At 28.7% G+C, this 24,030-nt stretch overlaps 6 protein-coding genes and 1 long non-coding RNA gene across 9 annotated transcripts; 4 read left to right on the top strand and 3 right to left on the bottom strand.

The window, feature by feature from the left end:
• Positions 1 to 387: 387 nt before the first annotated feature.
• Positions 388 to 807, bottom strand: LOC142646257 (uncharacterized). The gene is made up of 3 exons (XR_012847221.1): positions 711 to 807; positions 554 to 635; positions 388 to 490 (listed from the first exon to the last, which is right to left on the bottom strand). It is a non-coding gene; the product is annotated as an uncharacterized LOC142646257 (long non-coding RNA).
• Positions 808 to 2,696: 1,889 nt separating this feature from the next.
• Positions 2,697 to 10,303, top strand: LOC113799688 (proton channel OtopLc-like). 2 transcript variants are annotated; one of them, XM_027350375.2, is made up of 8 exons: positions 2,697 to 3,024; positions 3,093 to 3,389; positions 7,457 to 7,942; positions 8,031 to 8,567; positions 8,638 to 9,166; positions 9,242 to 9,323; positions 9,389 to 9,948; positions 10,005 to 10,303. In XM_027350375.2, exons 1-8 carry the CDS (start codon positions 3,015 to 3,017, stop codon positions 10,129 to 10,131), a joined length of 2,628 nt encoding a protein of 875 aa, XP_027206176.2. In that variant the 5' UTR covers positions 2,697 to 3,014; the 3' UTR covers positions 10,132 to 10,303. The 2 variants fall into 2 exon arrangements, with proteins under 2 accessions (XP_027206176.2, XP_075680752.1); XM_075824637.1 differs by having other exon boundaries at positions 2,698 to 2,948.
• On the bottom strand, positions 4,442 to 7,261 carry LOC113799724 (uncharacterized). The gene is made up of 3 exons (XM_027350416.2): positions 6,283 to 7,261; positions 4,992 to 6,221; positions 4,442 to 4,919 (listed from the first exon to the last, which is right to left on the bottom strand). Exons 1-3 carry the CDS (start codon positions 7,205 to 7,207, stop codon positions 4,516 to 4,518), a joined length of 2,559 nt encoding a protein of 852 aa, XP_027206217.2. The 5' UTR covers positions 7,208 to 7,261; the 3' UTR covers positions 4,442 to 4,515.
• A 242-nt stretch (positions 10,304 to 10,545) lies between the features above and the next one.
• Positions 10,546 to 13,007, top strand: LOC113788769 (uncharacterized). The gene is made up of 2 exons (XM_027338226.2): positions 10,546 to 10,859; positions 10,921 to 13,007. The coding sequence occupies exon 2, from the start codon at positions 11,476 to 11,478 to the stop codon at positions 12,037 to 12,039; it is 564 nt and encodes a 187-aa protein (XP_027194027.2). The 5' UTR covers positions 10,546 to 10,859; positions 10,921 to 11,475; the 3' UTR covers positions 12,040 to 13,007.
• LOC113788748 (putative peptidyl-tRNA hydrolase PTRHD1) lies at positions 12,974 to 13,506 on the bottom strand. The gene is made up of 2 exons (XM_027338203.2): positions 13,365 to 13,506; positions 12,974 to 13,285 (listed from the first exon to the last, which is right to left on the bottom strand). The coding sequence occupies exons 1-2, from the start codon at positions 13,456 to 13,458 to the stop codon at positions 13,008 to 13,010; spliced, it is 372 nt and encodes a 123-aa protein (XP_027194004.2). The 5' UTR covers positions 13,459 to 13,506; the 3' UTR covers positions 12,974 to 13,007.
• A 64-nt stretch (positions 13,507 to 13,570) lies between these two features.
• Positions 13,571 to 14,761, top strand: LOC113788476 (splicing factor YJU2-like). Its single transcript, XM_027337934.2, has 2 exons — positions 13,571 to 13,704; positions 13,767 to 14,761. The coding sequence occupies exons 1-2, from the start codon at positions 13,681 to 13,683 to the stop codon at positions 14,691 to 14,693; spliced, it is 951 nt and encodes a 316-aa protein (XP_027193735.2). The 5' UTR covers positions 13,571 to 13,680; the 3' UTR covers positions 14,694 to 14,761.
• Positions 14,762 to 16,763: 2,002 nt separating this feature from the next.
• On the top strand, positions 16,764 to 24,021 carry LOC113799620 (uncharacterized). Of its 2 annotated transcripts, none has more exons than XM_027350289.2 (5): positions 16,764 to 17,113; positions 20,865 to 21,767; positions 21,836 to 22,961; positions 23,023 to 23,315; positions 23,424 to 24,021. In XM_027350289.2, exons 1-5 carry the CDS (start codon positions 16,993 to 16,995, stop codon positions 23,894 to 23,896), a joined length of 2,916 nt encoding a protein of 971 aa, XP_027206090.2. In that variant the 5' UTR covers positions 16,764 to 16,992; the 3' UTR covers positions 23,897 to 24,021. The 2 variants fall into 2 exon arrangements, with proteins under 2 accessions (XP_027206090.2, XP_075680748.1); XM_075824633.1 differs by lacking the exon at positions 16,764 to 17,113 and adding an exon at positions 20,662 to 20,689.
• The last annotated feature ends 9 nt before the right edge of the window (positions 24,022 to 24,030 follow it).

Here is a 24,030-nt window from a genome sequence, read left to right as displayed (position 1 = left end):
ACAACCGTATTTCTGATGGTAATCTTGATTTTTTGTTAATTAAAGCTAAATATAAAAAAAGAGGAATAAAATTTAAAGTGTTGAAGAATAGTTTTCGTACACAATTTCCATTTCATGTTTATTTGGTATTAATCGATGTCGCAATTTAATGCTTGAAACAATGTAATTGATATAGGTTTTTTTATTCATTGGGTTTAGCTAAGTTCATCGAGAATTAAATGGAAGAAATTGGAGAAAAATTCAATTTCTTAATGTTTTTAAAAGAAACATGCATAATAATGATAATGATAATGGCTAACAATGATTGTTATAAAACATTTACAAAAACTATTATCCATTGTTTTCATAATAATCTTAATCATATTGATGAATAAATTACCATAATGATTCGATAAATAATAATGAAACCAAACAAAAAAGCATCCAGATTTTTTTTTCGCCGACAATAACAATAATGTTTCAAAACAATAATACGAATTCAGCAAGAAATCTGTTTTTTATTCAGAGAAAAAATTATTCAAGTTTCAAGGAATTCTTTTTTTCCTACAACGACCTTTTTTCGAAAATGAGAGCATTTGATTCGAAAGACCATCATCATCAGGTTATAGCACCCAGGATATAAATTCAATATAATTCTGTAATTTTGTACAAATATAATAAAAAATTTAATCTAATGTTAAAAAGAACTTGTCATAAAAGCTTGTATTTACCACCAGGTTCTATACAGAATCCAGAATACAATGAATGTAAAAAAGAAATTTCATTTCATTTTTTGTTGTTAGTTGATGGAATTCATCAACTGACAACAAAAAAAACAATATTTTTTTTGTGAACAGATTTAATTTTTTTCTCCTTTTCTATATCTCTCAATTTTCTTTTGTGTACAGTTTGATATAATGACATCTTGTTTTGTACTTTTCAATTAAGATATTCTTCGATGGATGAATGGGTGGATGGTTGTACATCGGTGAACATGCTTGACCGATCAGAATAAAGTGAAAACAATTGTTTTTTGTCTGTTTATTGATCATGTTAATTTTGTTATTTTCTTTTTTTCTTGAACAAGTAGAATAAAATAATGAAACTAAGCAAATAGAATTTTTTTTCGTTATTTTTACTGTCATCGAATTTTTTCTTTCATTTTCTTCTTCAAAACATTAAAAATGATTTAAAAGAATTGTTTTGGACCCAACTATTTCAGCTAATAATAATAATATGTAAGCATGAAACTCAGTGAACAATGAAGTCATCATGTTTTTTTTTGGTAATGTTTGTTAATAATCATAAATTTTATCAATGTCAATACCGTATTTCTTAATGAAATTCTTACATTTTGTTACAGATTCTCGACAACAACAACAACAGTAAAAAAGAAAAATCATACTGGTCATCATATTTTTTCTCTGATAATTGAACAATTGTAACATAATTTTTATTTCAACATCTAAACATTTTTTTTATTATGTTACAAAGAATTGAATCTATAGAAAAGATGCAGATGAAAATCAATTAAAGAGCACTTTGTTTTGTGTGTGTCAAATGAATTTTTATGTTATGGTTTAAAAAAAGAAAAGAAACAATATCTTTTTAAAGAAAGATTCTTATTTTCATCAATAACATATTTTTTCCTTGTACAAAATTTTGATGGGTTGAGGGTGGTTGTGATGGTGGTCAAAATTTATCTGAACATTTTGAAAAAAACGAATCGAAAAAAAACAGATTATGTTGGAAAAAAAATATCAAAAATTGTGATATTCAATTCTATCAAATTTTTTTCACATTGGAACAAGTCAAAATTTCATACAGACTAGGAAAATTTGAAAGTAGGAAGTAAGAAAAAAGATGTATCATGACAATGGAAACAAAATGTTAACTGTCATCATCGTTTAATTGATTGATCAAAAAAAAAGATAAAAAAAGGAAATATTAATAGTTGGGTGCTATTTTATTCTGGTCAATTGGGGAAAAAAATAAAACACCGAATTACAAAAACAACAACAGAACCCTATAATTCAACTTGTTTTTTCCTGTTTTCATTGTTCCGAAATCTGTTATAAAACATTATTGTTGGTCAACAACAACAACAACAAAAAATGACAAAAAGTAATTTTTTTGTGTCATTTCAAACAATTTTTTCATTTCTTATTTGTCATCAATTGTGATAACAATATATTTTTATATATTGATTAGATATTGCCAAACAGCAATGATAACTGTCCCAGAAATGCTATAAACAATATTGAATGGTTTGCAAAGACAACAACAACAACAAAATGAAATTTGTCAATCAAAGTTCATCCATATACATTAACATTTACCCACCAACCACCCATTTATATTTCATTTTATCGATTTATTCACATTTTTATTATTATTATCGAATACAAAAAAAAACTCAATGAAGCTCTTTATATCAAACATATGTTGGACGAGATAAAAAAATGTCAATTAATCAATTCCATTTTTGCATGTTATTGATTATGAATGAATATCAGACAGCCAGCAAACAAACAAAATTGTTCTTGTTCAGTTATTATCTCAACAACATTATTATCATTTGGATAAGAATATCCGTAAGTATTTAAGTTAAAATAAAGTGACAAAAAAGGAAAAAAAATGTTGGTCGATTATAATATCCTGACATCAATCATAATGATGATGATAAACATTATTAAACATCAATATGTTTTTACATACACATCACATGTGTATCATGGTGACATTATAAATATTTGAATTGAATTTAATCATCATCAAAATCATTGATGTTTATTCTTTGCATATTTCGGTCTTGATGTTTTGTTTAATGTAATTTTATTGATTCCAATTTTTTTTTGTTCTTGGCTATATTTCGCATCACATACACAAAGACAAATTATAATCAATTTTAATATTCCCGAAAATTTCAACATCACGAAAGTTAATTGATTCGTCTAAAGAATTTTAATGTAATTAAAAATGCATTCTATAAAAAGTTACCATAGTTAATAAGAATTTCACTGATATAGATCTAAATGCTATCAGGTTTTTTTAATTGAGTACATCACCCACAAAAATATTTAAAAACTTCATCGGTTGTTTATTAATATTAGATTTTTGTTTTTCAATGATAATCATGGTTACATTCAAACGGCAAGACGATAATAGTAACAATCAACAACAACAACAATATCAGGAGCCAATGTCAGAAAATTCTATGCAAATTTCAACTCCTGTTATACTGCATCATAATCATCATCATCAACATCAACAACAAATGACGAAAAAAATATCACCATCACTCGAATCGTCAAAAATCATCGATGGACCAATAGTAATTCGAAATCAACCAAAAATATTACCATCATCATCATCGTCGATGGCTTTGTTCGAACAACGACGACGTAGCAGTGAGTTTATTTTAAAAATATTTTTTTCTCTCTTCCGTTTTGGTTTTTCTATTCATGTTGGAAACAAAATTCAATTTCCTATTTTTTTCTTGTTTCAAAAAATAATTTTAATTAACCATGTCAACGTCAATATTATATTTGATGAATGTTATTATTGATCATTAATTTTATGAATATTATTTACAAATTCAACAAATTATCCTATTATTGATAATAGAATGATGTTTACATTATTTCAAATTGATTGACATTTCCTCACCTTCTATTCGAGAGGAAGTTGATTGTTTTTTCTCATTAAATTCATTTCTTTTTTTTTCATTGACAGGCGAATTTACAATGTTGCAACAGTCTGTCATCAAAATCATTTGAGAATTTTTGTTATTCGGATGATTTTGCAGTTTCATTATCATTAGATTCTGATGATGATGATGATGGTTCTGAATGTTTTATCGGAATATGATTGCAATTTTTCAAATTGTTTCGAATCTTTTGTAAATTATTCTTGTTGTTGTTGTCGATCGGGATATTATTGGTTATAATTTTTATTTCACTATCCTGCATAATTAGCTGGCCGGATTGTAAAGTTGTTGGAAGTGTAAAAACTTTACTACCCAATGTTTCGCCCAATGAAAGTGGTTGTTGTATTGTATTCGGGCGTTTTTTATTTGATTCAAGTTTTTGTTGTGTCAACGGTGTTTCGATCAAACTTTGTGATGATGGATTTCGATAGATAAGAAAACCTTGATATGGAATCTTTTTATTGATCTCCTTTAAATATAATTGAACTTTTTTTTGCATTGAATCAATCGATGGGGAATTATTGACCATTGAAGATTTTTTAGTTATAGATAATTTAACATTTTTAGAATTTTTTTTAATTTTTATTTGTTTCTTCTCAGAATTTTGGTTCATTTTTCATTTCTTTACAATTGTAACCGTACCATATAACCATATATATTAACCTTCTAAACTAATCTTAAAAAAATAGAATTCAACAATTAAATTGGCTAAATATTTGTTATAGTTGTAATTTTTTTTATTAAATTTCCAATTAGAACATGACCTGTGAACAAAATAATATTGATGTTGTAAAATGTTTTAATGATTATTTCAATATCTCATTCGTTTATGGTTTTTGTTTTGATTTTGATTCTGGCAATGCTTCAACGATTATTTCAAGTGTAATCACTTCATTGGTATGTGTTTCGGTAGTGATAGTCTCTATCGTTGATGGCAATGGAGATTTAGATGATATTAATGATGATTTTTTTATGGGCTGTGTTAGATTTTGACCTGATTCTTTACGTATAATTTTTGATAATGATTGATATTGTTGTTGTTGTTGTTGTTGCTGTTTTTCTGGCTGTTTTTGTTTTCTAGGAACAATCATTGGTTCAAAAACTTTGGGAGTGCTGATTTCTCTTTTTAATTTCAGTAAACTTTGTTGAACCGAATTGTCTACTGTCTGATCAACATTGATTTCATCATTATAATTGGATCCGTGAACGATTTCGATCAATTTATCCAATTCTATATAATTTAAAAAAAACAAATTTTTTTTAGCTATTAATCCTGCTAGAAAATTCTCTTATTTGAACTTACCACCCGGATCGTAGTATGAATTGAATGATATTCCTTTCAAATATGGATTAAACAAAATTTCTGTATCATCTTGATCATAAATCGGATAACTGTATGGGTTATGATAAAATAATGAATCTCGTTCACCAAAAGCTGACATTTGTGTGCCTTCTTTTTTCTCTGTAACATCAATGATGTTTGGAGTTTTCATTGTTTCACCCATTGCCGGTGAAATAATAACGTTCGAAGTTTTTGTTGTTTCAGCCATTGTTGGTGAATAAATAACATGCAAAGGTTTCGCCGTCTCAACCATAATTGGTTCATCAATGACGCTCTGAGTTTTCGTTGTGTCAACCATGATTTGTTCTCCAATCCATTTGAAACCTGGTTGTGTGTATGATAATATTGGCTGTACTGATGATGGTAGTGATGATTGTGCTATTGGATCAACCGTTGATATGGAAGGAGTATAAGTTAATTCCTCGTCAATTAACCCAGGTATTACTTCAACCACTGCATCTAAATTTTGTTGATAAAGTTTTTCATAGAAACATCGACCTTCAAGATATGGATTAAAACGCATTGACAATCCACCTGATGCATCTAATTCATTTTTATTTTCATAATCTTCGAGTCGACGATAGGATAATGAATTTCTTTCGCCAAACGGATCGATAATTTTTAATTGTTGTTTTTCCTCATCTTTTGCAGGCACAATGATTTCTGGCAGTTTTGCAATCGTTTGTTCAGGTGGTGATGGCAGTGATGGTGGTGTAATTGTGGGTGTTGGTGGTGGGGGTGGTGGTGGTGATTTTTTTGATGATGGTGTAATTGTAGGCGGTGGTGATGTTTTTGAAGATAATGGTGTAATTGTAGGCGGTGGTAATGTTTTTGAAGATAATGGTGTAATTGTAGGTGGTGGTGATGTTTTTGAAGATAATGGTGTAATTGTAGGTGGTGGCGGTGGTGTGATTGCAGATGGTGGTAGTTCGGTTTTTTTAATATCTTCATCTTTTGGTTTTTCTCTCGTTTCCGTTATCTGAATTTTCATCACAGTTATATCACGTTTAATGGTATCTTTCATCTGTTCTGGTTTGGCTGTTGTTGATGCTTCAATTATTTCATATCTTTTAATTAATCCTATTGGAGATTTATATATTCTTGTACTTTTTTCTTTTGATTTGTCAGTACTCATTGTTTTTGGCGTAAATCTCATCAATTTTAAGCATAATTCAGCGATAGCATTCAACTCTATTAAGAAAAAAATTGAAAACTAGAGGAAGGAAAAAGTTATTCAATTTTTAAAACTTACCACTTCGAGTTGTCAAACGTTTCACTTGTTTACTAATTGCTTTGTCATAGATAGATTTCGGTGGTATTTTTGTTTCGGAAATTTTTCGTTTATTTATCTTGTCAATCGTTTTTTTCATCTTCGATCCTTTTATTTTATTATCTTTGCTTTGTTTGATTATCCTTGCTTGTTTTGTTGTTTTTGATGGTGTTGATTGCAGTGTTTTATTTTTTTTACTACCGGGTTTTTTTCGGGTTTTTGATGGGGATGATAGCTGTGTTTTATTCGATTCATATTTTAATTTATTTTTCGATAAATGTGGTCTTATTTTGATTTTCGATAAAATCGTTTTCAATTTGGTAGTCGTAGGGTTTTTATCCATTTTTCTTGTTTTTGATGATGTTTGTTTTATTTGTCTTCTTATTGATACTGTTTTTGATGGTGATCCTTTTTGTCTTCTTACTGATGCTGTTTTTGATGGTGATCTTATTGGTGTTACCGATTCTGATTTTGTTGATCTTATTGGTATTCTTAACGATACTGTTTTCGATGGTGTTCTCATTGCCCTTTTTCTCGATACTGGTTTTGATTGTGCTCTTATTGATCTTTTCATCGATACTGTTTTCGGTGGTGTTCTCATTGACGTTTTTCTCGATACTGGTTTCGATTGTGCTCTTATTGATCTTTTCATCGATACTGTTTTCGGTGGTGTTCTTTTTGGTTTTTTTATTAATGGATCTATTTTTCCCATTGGTTTTTCGGTGAGAGAAAAACTTGGTGAATCAAATGTTTTTGGTTGATCCGAATATGACTGCGAAAAACTCCATGATTGTGTATCCTCATCTGATTCGGTCTCAATTGTTTTGGATTGATTCCGTTTTCTCCTTGATGATGATAATGATGATATTTTACTTCGTTGTTTGGCCTTTTTAACGACTTTATCCATATTCTCAATGTTTATTTTTTCACGTTCAATTTTTTTATTGAAATCATGAATTTTTTTTTATTTTGAACAATTCAATTTCAATCTACAATTTCTCTCTTTTTATAGCAAAAAATTCTAAAAAATTGATTCATTGTAAATAAGTCAATTATTAAATTCAATAAATTTTAATAAATTTGTTCTATATATTTTTTTCATTCTTGTTGCTTAAAAATTTTTCCACATTTTATTCTTCTGACAATAATCTATTAGGTTCAACTACAACCAACAGTGTGCGTGAAGCTACATTTTTAAATGATTTAAAAGTTCAGAATGTAAAAATTCAAATCGCTAAAGAGGAGAATCCAATAGATCAACGTATCAATTTGGATAGAAATATTTCTCGTGATAAAATCGAAGGTTTAAATCTTCGAATGGCTGACATGTTTGCTATCGGTGGTGGTGGATCAACAAACCAATTCTATTGTTCACCAAGTGCACAGAATAGTTTTATAGAGATGAAATCATTGACAACACCAAACAATCAAAGCCATCTACATCCAAATAATAATATCGTTGATAATGATCTTATCGATAATGTTGGTAATAATATTCTCAAAAACAACATTGTTCATCATAATGATAGTAATCTATTGAATTCGACTAATTCAAATAATAACTCGGATCCTAATCTCGATCCAGTCGATGGAATTGTATCTTTACTGAGCGCTATCTATTGCAAAATTTTAGTTGTGATCGGTAAGCCATGATTTTATTGTTCTAGATTTATTCCATTGGATTCTGGTGGTGCCGTTTATTAAAAAATTTTGATTAATTTCACTTTTAGGTTTATGTTTTCCGATCGCTGAAGTAATCTCTCATCGAATACCAATAAGCTGGTATGAAGGATTTTATCTTTATCTTTATATGGGTTCCATATTGTTTCTCATATTTGTCTACATATTTTTATTAAATCGTAAACGTAAACCATTCGCTCAATTTCGTCGTTCAATTTCTGCCATTATGGTACGTAATACAATCCGTGAAAAGAATAATGATGGTTGCACTGGTGGTATCGGTTCCAATAATGATGCATATGATGCAACAGATAATTCGATCGATGAAGAACATTATGAATTCGATCCACAACAACAAGCACAATGCGGTTCATTTTATTTACGTGTTGGTGCTGTTGCATTTGGTGTTGGGTCAATGATTTATTCCGGTCTTGAATTCGGACAATTTTTTGAACTAGAATCAAAAGAGCATTGTTATTCATTTATTTATGGATTTACGCCTAGTTCTCATATGATTTTCACATTCATACAGCTTTATTTTATATTCATGAATTCTCGAGTGTTGATTGCACGACATAAGCTCATTGGTAAACATCGAATCTTTTTTCATCACTTTTCACATCTATTTGAATGTATTTATTTGTTTTTATTATATAGCTAGATTTGGATTGATGCACATGATTGCGACAAACATTTGTGTATGGCTTCATGTACTCATCCAGGAAACTAAACATCAAATTATGGTCATGGTTCAGACAAATGGAACACATGAGATAATCGGTTCAGATCTTACAAATGCTTGGGATCATGTTGATGATGTTGTTGAAGAAATATCAGAAGATTATCTTGATTCAGTCGGTTCATATCCAGCATTACATCGAACCAATAGTAATAATAATAATTTACCATCAATGTTGCTTAGTGTTTCAAAAACATCGACAACGACAGCATTGCCATTGATGACCACGATATCAACATCATCAGTCGAAAGTCATATTAATCAAATACATCGTACAGTTCGAAGTTTAAATGATCATTATATTATTACTACTGGTCATTGTAGACGATCGAATGTTATTGGAGAATTGGTGACTGATGCATCACAATTTTTATTTCCTTGCACCATTGAATATAGTTTGATTTGTGCTGCCATTCTGTATATCATGTGGAAAAATATAAGTGAAATGTAATTTTTTCAAACTCATTCAATCTATTATTTTGAATAATCTAATCCTTTTATTAATACATTATAACTATTTAGAAGTGAAAAACATAAGAATAGCTCAAAATATTCCAATTTCAACAAAACGACTACATTTGTTCATCATCGTCATCATTATCAGGTAAACAGTGAATTTGTCTTTTCATTATGGGATTTGATTAATGTTTTTTTAAAAACAATATTTAGGTTGACTGTGCAAAAGCACATAAAGGTTTATTTACAGGGATTTTCTTAATGGTCATGTGTATCATATCGTTGATACTATTTTTTGTTTTCATTAAAAAACATCAATATAGAAATTTGGCCGTTCTACAAGCACATATTGTTGAATTGATTATCTATTGTATTACGGCAATCGCATCATTAATTGCGTTGTTTCAAGTTCGTGAATTGAACTATAATCGTAATCGTGGAGTCGAATTGGACAATATTTTGCTCATTATTGCGCAATCTGGACTTTGTATATTTACAATGTTTTCAATAATCGGTGCGCAATTTATCAATCAATTACAAAATACTCGGCTTGTGTTGATTAATGCATTTGCTTGTCTTATACAAGCATTATTGCAATCAATATTCATTTTGGATGCATCCAAAAGGAAAGCATCTACAATCGATCAAGTAAGACGAAAACCGGGACGTGAAATGGTTACATTTTTATTGGTCTGTAATTTTTCAATGTGGGCCATCAATACGTTAGAAACACGACGTGCCGATTCGAATCCAGTTCAAATGTCATTCTATGGGTAAGTCTTATTCTTCGTTCATTATTCATTTTTATTCATTTTTTTTAAACGAAAAGATTCTGGGCATGGACTATAATCACACACGTTACAACACCATTAACAATATTCTATCGTTTTCATTCAACTGTAAGCCTTTGTGAGATTTGGAAAAGTACATATAAAATCAAAAGTGAATATCTTTAACTATCCTATCATTACAGACATGATTTGTATGTTTTTGACTATAATGTCAAATTTTGAATTTTTTTATTTTATTTTTTTAAAAATAAATGTACATATAATTAAAAAAAATCACATTTTTAACTTTTTCGAGATATAATTGAAAATAATAAATATTTTAGAAATTCTCATCAAATTGGTATACCACCAATTTTGTTGTTGTAATCTTCATTTTGAATCAATATTGGAAAAAGATGATTACACATGCTTTGTACTATATTTTCTTTAAAATTTCAACAAAATCTGCAATTAATTATCAACTAGTGATCAGAATCCAAACGGTGTATTACATCGAAAATAAACAAATAATTGATCATAATTGATTTTTTTTGTATTTGATCAATAACGATTTATAACAATCTTATCGTAACCAGTATCCATGAGAATCAGATTGTATAAAATATTGATGATTTGGAAGTAAAACGATTTCAGGCATTTGAAAATAAACATTCTCATCAACACCGGAGTAGAAACACATTATTGAAGATTGAAATTGAATCTTATTTATCATGATGAATATGAGAACGATTTTTATGTTTTCGATTTGTTTAGCATGCTTTATGCCTTTAGTATCGAGTACAGCATCGAATTCAGCAATTCAATCAAAATCTTACATCCCTATCAATGATTCTTGTCAAAACGATTTTGATTGTCCAGGTATGAAAGTATGCAGAGCAAATTTTTGTATTGAGGTATGATTTGATATATAAATATAAATTGAATATTTGAATAATCTAAATTTCTAATTCAAAGCCTGACTATGATGATGGAGCAATGGCAGTTTTCTTAACCACTGCAGTTGGAATCATATTAATAATCATCGGTATAATTATAAACTGTGTTATCTGGTGTTTTGCCTGTGTTGGTTGTTATCATTGCTGTTGTGAAAACCGATCACCAGCACCGTATGCCGGTCCAACCGTACAAATGATTTGAATTTTAAATATTTCAACAACTAAAAATGAATTTATCATATTAAAAATCTCGTTGAATTGATTAGATTGATTGTATCATTAGGTCTGTAAGTAATGCATTAATCCATTGGTTGATGTCGTTACTATAGATCATTAATTGCTATAGTAACAAATTTAGAGTTAAATAAAATTGTTAAATTCAAAAAAATCGCTCAGTAAAAGATGTTTTTAATTAAAGATAATGGTTTGATTCAACAACAACATCATCATCATCATCAGATGATTATTGCTACATAAATTTAAATCAAACCGTTAGTGTCAAATGTCATTATATTGAAATTGTTTTTTGAAGTGATTCAAAACGATTCCACATTCTTTTGTTTCAAATGACAAAATGAATTCTTTGCATTTGTTGATTTTGGCCACCATAATAATCGTAGGCCTAATGTTTATGCTCATATTGATTTGGATAATATCATTATTGCGAAAACATTTTGTTCGTTCAAAACAAATGGAAAATACTTTGGATAATAATAATTTCAGTTATGAACAACAACAACAACAACAACGACGACGACGACAAACATCGAATGGAGAATTATATTGTAATAATCGCTATTCCCGTCAACTATCATTGAAAAATATGATGGATAAATCTATTCATCAGTTAAATAATCAAATTGATGATCATCATGGTAATTTAAATAAAATAATCAATCAACCATTTCAAATACCACGACCAAAATTAATTCGTTCATCAATACCAGACACCATTACGGCCACGCCCGATTATGATATGACAGATGACGATTATGTTAATATCAATCATAACGATATGGAGCGTCCATATAGTTATATATTTCCGAATAATTATTCATCCAATAATAATAATAATAATAATAATAATAATAATCGTAATAACAGTAATTATCATTATTCCACATCATCAAAATTTTAATGATGCTATTGTTTTTCTGTAATTTAATCAAAAAGCACAACAAAATTAAAAAAAATTCCTGTAGTCTATAAATTTTTATCATTGTTTTTGCTTACCAATTACAAATTATCAAAAATAAAATCATTGTCTTATTGTCAAATTCATGTCGACTTTCATAGGTCAGAAAAATTCACGTAAATTTTATCAATCATCACAACCTAATGCAACAACTTTGATTTTTTACCTTTTACATGACAAAAAAAGTCAATTTTATCAATTTTAAATACGCAAAAGTTTATGATGACTCCTAGCATAAATTTTTTTCATATCTAAAGTAACCAATGACAACAAATTTATAATCAATTCCTAATCGATTACATTAATAATCAATTTAATTTCAACGTTATAACCATTTTTGAGAGCTGAAAATCTTTTACTCGATTTTGATTGTCTTCGAATCAAACCAACCTGAATAAAATAATGCAATATTTAATGAAATTTTCAGCGATTATTGTGGTAATGATATTGATGGCTCCTAATCCATCAATGGCAGATGAAGACATTTATCCGGTATCACTTCTAGCTATTATTTTACCTATAGGTTTTATTGCGTTTTTCATCATTCTATGCTGTAAAATTTGTAATTTATGTCGGAGAAATGCAGGAAATGTGATTATTGTAACTCGGAGAGAGCCACAACCCCAGGTGATCAACAATGCCTTTATGGTCAATCCGATGGCAACAAATCAATATTCGTCGGCACCACCACCGCCAGGTTTCGTTGCAGCAGATTTTTCAATGCCAGCACCACCGCAATTTCAAGGATCATCACCATATCAAGGACCACCACCATATCAAGGACCACCACCGTCATATGAACATTCATCCATAAATCGAAATAAAAGTTAATCATATAAATGTTACAATTATATTAATCAATAATCGATTTTTGCAGTTTAACTTTAATAAAAAAAAACTATTTTAATAAATCATCGAAAAAGTTTATAATCTTGCAGTAAAGGTCGGAGAATATTACGATCATAAGGTGCAGTTGCCAGCGATGTAACATAATTTTCTGGTTGTTCACGCCACAAATAATGTTTGATTTCATTAACCGCTAACAATTCACTAGTTTTCAATATTTGCTCTTCTGATTCGGCTTTTAAAACCAATTTAGTCATACGATCCAAATTAGCCAGATATTCTGCCGTTTCTGGCTCATTTAAATATTTGTAAATAGCAGCTACAGATGCATGACAACCCTGGCCTAAAATAAATTGAGAGTAAAAATAAAAATCAAAAGAAAAAGACCAAAACAAATCGAATTGAACAATTTGATTACTAACCAATTAGAGCGCCGGTTGGCCATTTTAAATCGCCTCTCACAATAACATATTGTACTATATTATTAGCCATTTTATTCTTCATACAAAATGACATGAACGTAAATTTTAAAAAGTTAATAAATTTTTAAATAATGAACAATTTTCAATAAATTCTCCGAGGCTTTTGCATTTTAACGATTTCATTCACTATCGATTGTTGACCATCGATATTCTGTTGCGTCATGCGAAAACGGCTGATTGTTTCGAAAGAAGAATTTATATTTACATTAAAGTTTTGACAAATTTTTTACTAAATTTTCAATATTTTCATGACAAAATGTCTGAAAGAAAGGTTTTGAATGTAAGTATTCGAATAGTATTTATTGTATTCTTATTAATCGTAAATTCTCTTTAAAAAAATAGAAATATTATCCACCGGATTTTGATCCGTCAAAAATTCCACGTTTACGTTTGGCGAAAAATCGCCAATACACTGTCCGAATTATGGCTCCATGTAATATGCGATGCAACACTTGTGGAGATTATATTGCTCGCGGCAAAAAATTTAATGCACGCAAAGAAACAGTTGATAATGAAGAATATCTCGGCCTAAAAGTATTTCGTTTCTATTTTAAATGTCCAAGATGTATGCAGGAGATAACATTCAAAACAGACCCTAAAAGTTATGACTACACCGTCGAACACGGCGCAACACCTAATTTTAAGGCGTTGAAATTAGCCCAACAACAGGCTATTGAAGAGGAGAAAGAAAAAGAAGAAGAGGAACGTTTAAATCCGATGAAAATGTTGGAGAATCGAACAAAAGCATCACGTCGAGAAATGGAAAATCTTGAGGCCCTTGAAGATCTCAAAGAAATGAATCAACGAGAAGTGGCCATCAATTATGATGATTTATTGCAAAAAAAGAAAGAAGAATTGGAACGAGAGTTGAAACGTCAAGAAGCCGAAGATGAAATGTTCGTCAAATCTATCTTCCATAATGAAGACAAAGACTGTGATTATAATCATGGAGAAGAAGAAGAAATCATTGAAGAGTATAATGAGACAGAACCGAACTCATCTTCCTGCAATGAAATATCATCGATTCAAAATAAAGAACAAGCACAAAAGCCAATTCGTACGGACATTGTTTCCTCAACAAAAACATGCCACGAAGAACAAATTAACAATAAAAGTAAACGAAAACTTATACAAAATATGATTGTTGTAAAGAAAAAAGCGAAAGATGATGACAATCGACTACTGCCACAAGATAAAGCATCGAATTCGACAAACAAATCTGAAGTCATCACATCATTATGCGATTATTCGTGTAGTGATTCTGATTAAAATGTATTTAAATTATCATTTTTTAAAGCAAAAATATTCAATAAAATAATCAACCATTTTTTATCCAATATTTGATTACAGCCAAATTTATCTCAAATTCATTTATCAAAATTGTTATTGAACAAAACAAAAATAGTTTTTAATATATTGTATCAAGACTGATTAATTGATAGGTAAAATAAATTGATGGAAAATTCGAATGATTTGTTTTTATACATCTCTAATTGTTCAATCGAATCGAATGACTGTGTGTTTCATCGATCTGAATCTGAATTATCATCATTATCATCATTGAATGAATGAAACGAAAAAAAACGAAATTATAAATAAACATTTTCAAACACTTTTCGATATATCTATTGTTGTTGCTTTGATCGTAAACTGAAATGAAAAACGATGAACAGGATAGGAAAAAATTATGGTGATGATGACAACTTTGATTGATTATAAGACGAAAAAAAACGTATTCGCCATGCCATTGGATGAATGTATTTTTGGATCGAAAATTCACTGGAAAAAATCCAATGTTGTTTTGTCCATCATTCATCCTGATTTTTGATTTTAAACGTGTTTTCAAAAAAATTAAGATCCATAAAATGACAATGAAAAAGAAATGTCAAAAATGTTACTATAAATATAACCACATTTTTTAAGACTAAATCCGGTAAAAAATTTAAAAATGGAACCAGTTCAATATCATGCATCATTGATTTTTGTTAAAAAAAAACAAATGTTAATTTTTCTTCATAAAAATTCAACAAAAAAATGTCGAAGCATAATTTTGTAAAAAGTTGAAAACAATAAATTTTTTTCAAAAATAGTCCCCTTTTGAACAACGAATTTTTATCTCATTTAGTGTATAAATCGATTTAAAATTTTAAAAATTATAATTAAAATCTAATTAAATATATTCAAAACAATTCAATCCCATAGTCATGGATTGAATGAATGAATGAGGGCAAAATCACCATTCATTTTAAATTAAATCGGAAATATTAGTTTTGAACAAAAAAAAATCAATGTTTGCTTCATTGAACATTTCAACAATGGTGATATAAATTACGGAAATTTTATTTCTTAAAATCTTTCATTACTGATGCTTTTTGTTTGTTTGTTGAATTGTTGATTGGTTTTTTCCTTTTTTTTTGCAATTCCATAAATCTTAAACATTAATTTTTGATCTTTATAATCAAATTCATTCATATTATTGTTGTATGTGTTGTTGGGAAAAATTTTTTCAAATTTACAATTGGATTGAAAATAAATAAACTTTTCAAGTGTTATAATGCTGTAAATATCATATTATTCATTATCTATGCACGCGATCGATCCAAAAAAACAAAAAAAAAAAAAAAAAACAATCATGGATTCGAACGATGGGAAAAAAAATCTAATCGTCGAAAATTTTTTCCTAAATGTCTTTATTGCCATTATCTTTTTTTCAAAGTATCCACTCGATTTATTCGATATAGAATGGAAACATTGTAGAAAATGATTAATCGAATATGATAATGTGTTCAACACATTTAAATGAAGATTTAAATTGAAATTTATTTTTTCTCAAGCAATTTTTGTTTTTTTTTATTATTATTTTGATAATCATCATCCGATAATTGTCAACCGATGGATTTTTTGCTGAACTTATTTTATTGATTATTTAAATACGATTGAAATGCCATGTGTTATTTGTTTGCCATACACTGAACGAATGAAACCTGTTTGAATATTAGAAAAAAAAGATTCAAAACTTCGATCCAAAAGGAATTTGATGAAAAAAAAGAGCAAAAAAGAGAAATCTTTAGCTAGCTGATGATGATGATGTCAGAAAAAATCGAAAACCATGAAAGAGAAATTATCCTCATCATCATGTTCCCTTGCATTCATATCTTCGGATAGTTTGTAATTTGAATGTATTAATTGTTGATTCAAGTCAAAATACATTCTCCCTTTATGGCCGAATTAAAAAGAAAAGAAAAGAAAAAGCTAAAATACTTTTCGACATTGGCGTTATTCGTTCATTTGTGTTTGTTTATGGTGCAGCCATTTACATTTTTTTCAAATTGTTTTTTTTTTTTTTTGTTGGCTTGACATCGCTATTGAATATGAAATGAATTCATTTGAATATTTTATTATTCGATTTTATCATCTACCAAACGTGTCCATCATCATGAAGAATGTTTTATCAATGATTTTACTTAGTTGACAAATCAATTAATTTATTTTTTAATTTCCAAATTATTGCCTACAACAACATCAGTATTCTTGACTAATTTGGTAGATATTTATTTTTTTTACCAGAATGTCATTTAATTTAAAATCAACATCATTCACCTGGAATGCAATCCATCAGCATCACACTACGATGATCAAAATCAACCTAATTTTAATTTTGGGATTTTTTATAATCCCTTTTACATTTGGTAAGTTTTAAGTTACATATCAATTATTAATTTTTTATTAAATTTCCTTGTTGCTCAAAGGTTGTTGTATTTTATTTTATTATTTTGCTTTCATTTTAATCATCGATGATCATGTTGATTATTATAATGATAAGATGATGTCAATTATACTAAGGTCATCATCATCATAGTTTTTTCCCCCTGAAGGAATCATTGTAAAATGGCATGATTTTTGTTGTTGTTTTGTATTCGGTTCAAGTTTTTTTTCAGAAAAAATATATCGCACACACAGACATACCAAAAAGAGAAAGATAGTGAGGTCAATATTTAAAAAATAATAAAATTTTTATTTCATGATCATTGCTGAAAGATCATCATGAAATCGAAATCACCAAATCATTGTTTGACTATCTTTTGTTTATTTGGATCGATTAATTTCAAACTTTATATGGCATCATCTTGGTTTTGTTGTTGTTGTTGTTGTTAACATACAGATATCCTGTTCCAGAAAAGTTTGTTTGCTTTTCCATATTTCACATTAATCATGGTGAAATGAACTAAAAAAAAAGATTTAATGAAAAAATCCATTTATGTTGAAATAGGAAGACGAAACAAGAATTTTTTTTTCCTTCTTTTGTGATACGATTTTGATGATGATTCCAAGTAATCCATTGTGTAATTAATTTTTTTCAAATACCTTGATTTCCTTATTGACATTCGATTTTAATAAAGATTTCATAATCAATTTCTCATTCCATATTGATAATGATGATGATGACTAAATTTAGTTTAAATAATTAAAATTTACAATAATAATTTTCATTGATAAACGTTCAATCTGGATGTGATTAGTGGGAGTCGTGATCTTGATTTTTTTCTTCCCTATGTATCATTAATCCCCGATGAAGATCACGAATTAATATAAAATATTTTTTCTCTTGTCAATAAAACTTTAAATTTTTTCGCATTCATTCACTCAAAAGAAAAAATGATTGAATTTTCAAGGTGTCTCTTTTTAAAAAACGAAATTTCAGTTTTTTTTATTATTATTATCAGCAATAATCATCATCAATTTTCAAAACAAACAATATCCACTATTCTGTATGATAAATGAATTCGAACAATGAAAACGTTGCTATTTTTTGATTGATTGAACACAAAAAAAACTATATATTTTGTCACCATTCTTCGTATGATCTTGACATACAAAAAATGTTTTTTTTTCAATTTTAAATAAATATTTATATTTTGTCCGTTATTTTCAATTTGATTTCTTCCTTTTCCAAAAAAAATTGATTGTATTTTAAGTATACATTTTGTTTTGTTTTCTTTCACATCCCGATTGTTATTATCCATTCAAAATCATAATAATCAACTCGTGTTTCATTGTTATAGGCAAAATTTATCATTGTCAGAGTTTTGTTCATTCAATTTGATTTATACAGGGAAAAAAGTATTGACCAATTGATTGAATTATCACATATTATTAATATTATTATTATCATTGTAAAAATAATATAATCAATTCATATCTAATCAATAATAAATCGGAAGACGATACATTCGTCTAATAATTTGTTTATGATTAACATCATCATCACCAAACGTGGCCATAATTATCTTGTCATTTTGTTGTTGTTGGTTGGTTGGTTGGCTGTTCATCATTGTAGATTTCACCGTTTGAAACTTTTTCTTTTCCAATGTTTTTTTCATTTACTTTAAGTCATTATTTTTTGGCGATTTAAACATTGTGATATGATGATGATGTGTGATCGTATATATTCAGGATGGATTCATTTCTTTACATTTAATGATAATTAAAATCTGACGTGCGATCTCATCATCATCCAACATCATTTTACTGACCATAAACAACTTGGGTTGTTCTTGATTGTAATTTTTTTCTTATCATAATCTTCATCATCATCATCGGTTTTGTTGTTCATTGCTTGTTAAATCAATGTTTTTCTGTCTTCAACAATAATCGCACCATGAACAACAACAAAAAATTCACACAAATTATTATGGTATTGGATGAAAAATGAGATATTTTTCGATTCGGTCTTGCCTTATATTTTTACTCATATCTGTTGCAACAACAACAACAACAAAAAATTGATAATATCCAATGTCCGTTCGTGTTGATAATGAAGAACAAATCATTATTTTTTCGTTGTTGAATGACTTGAGCTTTTCTTTCATAACATAATCGTTTTGTTTGATGTGACACGGAAGCGTTAATTTGGGAATGTTTCTTCATAATTTTTTTAAATACATGACACCCGATAATGAAACTTAAGTGCTGTTGAAAATAACGAAAACAAACAAAAATTCTTGCAACAAAATCTTCAATTTGCCATATTTGTCGTTAGATGTCTGCATGGCGAGATTTTGTTGTTGTTTTCTTTTCTTCCTTTAAAAAAAAATTTACATGACAAGTTCGGTTGGCTATTTCTACAGATCATGTCATCAATTTTGACATTTTAGCCTGAACAAATAGTTTTTTTTTTTTTTTTTTGTTTCCAAATTCATGACAATTTGTATGACAAGCAATTTTGTTTTATCATTTTCTATCTTGAATAAATTGGATGAAAAAATCCATGTTTGATGTATTAGAATACCATTGATTTCCAATCAAACATTCGACAATTCATTGATAATTATGAATATTTTTTGATTTTTTTTTTTGTTCGAAATAGTTCGTGGTCAGAATAAAAAATATCTCAATCCTTTAGGGCTTCAAAATTTATACACATTTTAACACATGTCATGTTTGATGTGAGACTTTTTGTCTATTATATCTGATTCGTTGTTTTTGTTTATGCATATCAATCGTTTTCTTTTCTTCGTCAATCATTCATTAAATTAAATAATCAAGATCGACTACTACATATGTATAAGAGCAATAATGATGATAGTCAATATAATAAGCTTAGGTTTAAATATATATTTCAATGTATGGATAATTTCATCAATAACTAATGAATGAATTCCATCAAATAAACAAAATTATTTCAAAAGACAAAATATAACAAGAAACAAGAAATCTAATATATAGAACTGGGATAAAAATTCACATTTACAATCCTATCATCATGGAAATGGCCATTTTTTTCTCTTCTAAATTAACTGATGAACGATCATGTTTGAAGAAATTATTATGAATTGAACTATATAAAATGCAAAAATTAAATTAAATGATAAAAGACAAAAGTTTTGTTTTTTTCCTCAGCCTATGCTTTGATGTCAGATATGATTGTGAAATAAAACCTAACTTCATAAAATAGAAATAATGAATAATGAAAAGAATTTTGAACATAATAAATTTAAATGAATGGATGAAAATATAGTTTATTTTAAATTGTTATTTTTTTTCTTCAAAATAATGAAATTTCAACACTGCTAAAATTTTTTCACCACAGTCATTTCTTTGCTTTCTTAGAATTATTTTTCTTTGCTTGGTTGATATAAATTTACATCAATCATAGATAGCCCTATGAAATTTTCATTAACACTTTTTGAAAATATAAATTTTTATCATTTTATTAAATTATGGATTTTTACTTGGTGGGAAACGTTAGTTGATGAATAAGAGATGTGAGTTAAACGTAGCAAATTTTTTTTTCGTTATCCTTGAAATTAATGGAATCATTTGCAATGAGATTTTAATGAAAAAAAATATGTACTTGACAAATAAATTTTTTGCTTTTTTTATTGATTGATCCCAATTTTTTAATATTCGTTTCTAAAATTTTTTTTACCTGGTATATAGGCGAATCATTATCAACAAATCATCAAAAATATCAACCAATTATATTGATAGAAAGAAATAATTCGAATCGATTGTCAACGAGAAATAGTTTCATTATAGATAATCAAAATAGTCGAAATCAGCAGCTAAAATCAGCATCAATAATTCCAAAACATTTACAATTACGTCGACAGCCGTCTGCCATCGACAACGACAATGAAAATTTAGTGGTATTGACAACGCCTACGTATAGGAAATTAAAATTCAAACGACCACAACATTATCATCGCCAACATTTTAGCCAAATAATTAATTCAAATATAACATCATCATCATCATCATCACAACGACCATCGTTTCAAGAAATAATTTCACCACAAAATCATCGAATGACAAGTAATTCAATTATCATTTCGAATGACAATGCCAATGAAAGTGTTGATGAAAGAAAAGAAAAAAACAAAAAATCTACCACTATGGTTAAAGCCAAATATGTGATGCCATCACCGGAAATGTCAACACCATCTTTTTTGCATTTTTACGGTCCTTCAATGTTACAGATTAGTCGTATGAAAATTTCTCATCCATCAAACGCCCACCAACATCGTCAAGATCTTAATCAACGAACTATAGCCAAACGTAAACGAATCGTATTGAAATATATGAAATTAAAGCCAAATCTTACTTATTCAACTGCACAACGAACAAATAATCATAATAAGATTGTCGAATCAAATCCCAATTTTAATAATAACAATATAGTAAATAGAGTTATTGTTATACCAAATGAAAATAATGAAATTCGAGATCCACGTCCGAAATCTGTAAATATGACGCCATCAATTGCAATGGATCATAGTCAATTAACCGTTGCAGTTCGACCATTATTTGCTGAAAATGAAGATTTTGACATTCTTCGTAATGGTAATAATTGATTTTGATTTAAATTTTTCAAAAGATATGTGAATTTTTATGTTTTCACTCATTTTCAGATATACCTAAATCAGACACAGCTGCCAAACATCTTCGACGATCATTACCGAATTTTCTTCCATCGAATATTTCGTCAACGTTTCAAAGTCCACCAAATTTCCGTGTTCACTCGGCTAGTTTTGGGCGGCCAGCACCTAAACCATCATCTTATCATTGGTCATATAGTGCTCCAATCAATCTAACAAGTCGATATAAGATTAAATCATTTGGACCATTGGAACCAGAACAACCACATTCATTTACATTGAACGAAAATCAACAAATTTTTGAATCTTCTTCAACAAATTCACCGAAAAATTTTTCAACATTCATCATTCCAAGGACAAATACACCTGTTGATTTAATGACATTTCATAATCATCAACATAATCAAAATCCACAAAATAAACCATCCGATTTATTTAATGGTGCAAGGCCGGTGATGTCGGCACCAAAAAGGTCAAATACAAACAGTGCTATTGTTTTGCAACGACAATTTATTTCCACTCCATTGTTGACAAATCCAACTTCCACATTAACAACAACGACGAAAATGGCGACAACAAAATCAACAACACCAGCACCGATTTCAATAACTTCATTTTCCAGAACTGCAATTAACAATAACAACGATCATCGACATCCTTTGCCAAATTATGATTACGATTTATACGATGATCATTTTTATAACAACTATGGCGTTACTTCTTCTCACACTTTTGTTTCAACAACAACAACAACACGGGCACCATCTCGACGTCAAATGACAAATAAATTACGTACGCCATCATCGAGTAATTTAAAAAACTCACAAACTAAAATGGTTATGACGAAAGAAAGATCAGGAAAAACTAATGCAGAACGTTGTACGGAACAACAATGTCATTTACCTTATTGTCGTTGTGGTTCATCAACAATACCAGACGGTTTGAAATCAAAAGATATTGCACAATTAGTTATGATTACATTTGATGATTCTATCAATGAACTTAATTGGGAATTATATCAGGAAATTTTTTCCAATCGATTCAATCCTAACGGATGTCCAATACTTGGTACATTTTATGTTTCACATGAATGGACTGATTATAGTCAGGTTCAAAATCTTTATTCGATTGGACATGAAATGGCTTCGCATACAATTACGTAAGTTTATTGAATTTCATTGTAATTTCATTCAATCAAAACTTTTTTATTGGTTTTATAGTCATAGCTTTGGTGATAAGTTTTCTAAAGAAAAATGGCTCAATGAAGTAAATGGTCAACGTGAAATATTATCTCTATATGGTGGTGTTAAATATGAAGATGTGAGAGGAATGAGAGCACCATTTTTACAACCCGGTGGTAATCGACAATACGAAATGCTTTATGATGCAAATTTTACTTATGATTCTTCGCTACCGGTTTTCGAAAATAATCCTCCATATTGGCCATACACATTTGATTATGCAATGAGTCATGATTGTATGATTACGCCTTGCCCTAGTAAATCATTTCCTGGTAAGTGTCGTCATGTACATGAACTATTCGATTGTTTTTCATGTATTTCATAAATCATAACTTTCTTTTTTTTAATTGATTGAAAAAAACTTTCATTCATGTCAATAGGACTTTGGGAAGTCGGTATGGTCATGTTGATTGATCATCGTGGTGGCCGTTGTTCAATGGTCGATGCATGTTCACATCCATCCACCGAAGATGGTGTATTTGAAAATTTATTAAAAAATTTCAATCGTCATTATCATTCGAACAAAGCACCATTTGGATTATATTTTCATTCGGCATGGTTTAATACGGCACATCATAAAAATGGATTTCTACGATTCATTGATCATATTTTAAAAAATAAAGATGTATATTTCGTCACAAAATGGCAACTATTACAATGGATGATGCAGCCAACACCATTATCAAGGCTTAAATCATTTCAACCATTCCAATGTGATTATAGTGATCGTCCAGCTTGTAATCGGCCAAAGATTTGTTCTACTTCACATCGTGATGGACCACGATATTTAAAAACTTGTCAAAAATGTCCAAAACAATATCCGTGGGTGGGTAAAACTGGATTCAAAAAATAATAACTATCAATTCAATTTGTAAAGAAAATTTTTTTCGAAATTTTTGAATCTTATTAATTACGAGTCATTTGAGCCTGTTCTTTTTCTTGTGTGTATAAAATGTAGCTGATTTTTCTTATTGTTAATTTTTAATG

Source organism: Dermatophagoides pteronyssinus, unplaced genomic scaffold (genome assembly GCF_027571235.1).
Source record: "Dermatophagoides pteronyssinus isolate colony J.1.1.1.1 unplaced genomic scaffold, Derpt_VIB-CSIC_2022.12 sq0002, whole genome shotgun sequence".
Taxonomy (NCBI): domain Eukaryota; kingdom Metazoa; phylum Arthropoda; class Arachnida; order Sarcoptiformes; family Pyroglyphidae; genus Dermatophagoides; species Dermatophagoides pteronyssinus.
Note: the sequence above shows the minus strand (reverse complement) of the source record. Positions and strands in the feature narration are given on the sequence as shown.

Coding starts and splice junctions, on each gene's coding strand:
- LOC113799688 (XM_027350375.2), top strand. Junction 9,167..9,241: donor TGGAAAAATATAAGTGAAAT/GTAATTTTTTCA, acceptor ATAACTATTTAG/AAGTGAAAAACATAAGAATA. Junction 9,949..10,004: donor GTTCAAATGTCATTCTATGG/GTAAGTCTTATT, acceptor TTAAACGAAAAG/ATTCTGGGCATGGACTATAA.
- LOC113799724 (XM_027350416.2), bottom strand. CDS start 7,207: ATGGATAAAGTCGTTAAAAAGGCCAAACAACGAAGTAAAATATCATCA. Junction 6,222..6,282: donor ACGTTTGACAACTCGAAGTG/GTAAGTTTTAAA, acceptor TTTTCTTAATAG/AGTTGAATGCTATCGCTGAA. Junction 4,920..4,991: donor TTCATACTACGATCCGGGTG/GTAAGTTCAAAT, acceptor TAAATTATATAG/AATTGGATAAATTGATCGAA.
- LOC113788769 (XM_027338226.2), top strand. CDS start 11,476: ATGAATTCTTTGCATTTGTTGATTTTGGCCACCATAATAATCGTAGGC.
- LOC113788748 (XM_027338203.2), bottom strand. CDS start 13,458: ATGTCATTTTGTATGAAGAATAAAATGGCTAATAATATAGTACAATAT. Junction 13,286..13,364: donor GCCAACCGGCGCTCTAATTG/GTTAGTAATCAA, acceptor AATTTATTTTAG/GCCAGGGTTGTCATGCATCT.
- LOC113788476 (XM_027337934.2), top strand. CDS start 13,681: ATGTCTGAAAGAAAGGTTTTGAAT. Junction 13,705..13,766: donor CTGAAAGAAAGGTTTTGAAT/GTAAGTATTCGA, acceptor TTAAAAAAATAG/AAATATTATCCACCGGATTT.
- LOC113799620 (XM_027350289.2), top strand. CDS start 16,993: ATGTCATTTAATTTAAAATCAACATCATTCACCTGGAATGCAATCCAT. Junction 21,768..21,835: donor TTTTGACATTCTTCGTAATG/GTAATAATTGAT, acceptor ACTCATTTTCAG/ATATACCTAAATCAGACACA. Junction 23,316..23,423: donor CCCTAGTAAATCATTTCCTG/GTAAGTGTCGTC, acceptor TCATGTCAATAG/GACTTTGGGAAGTCGGTATG.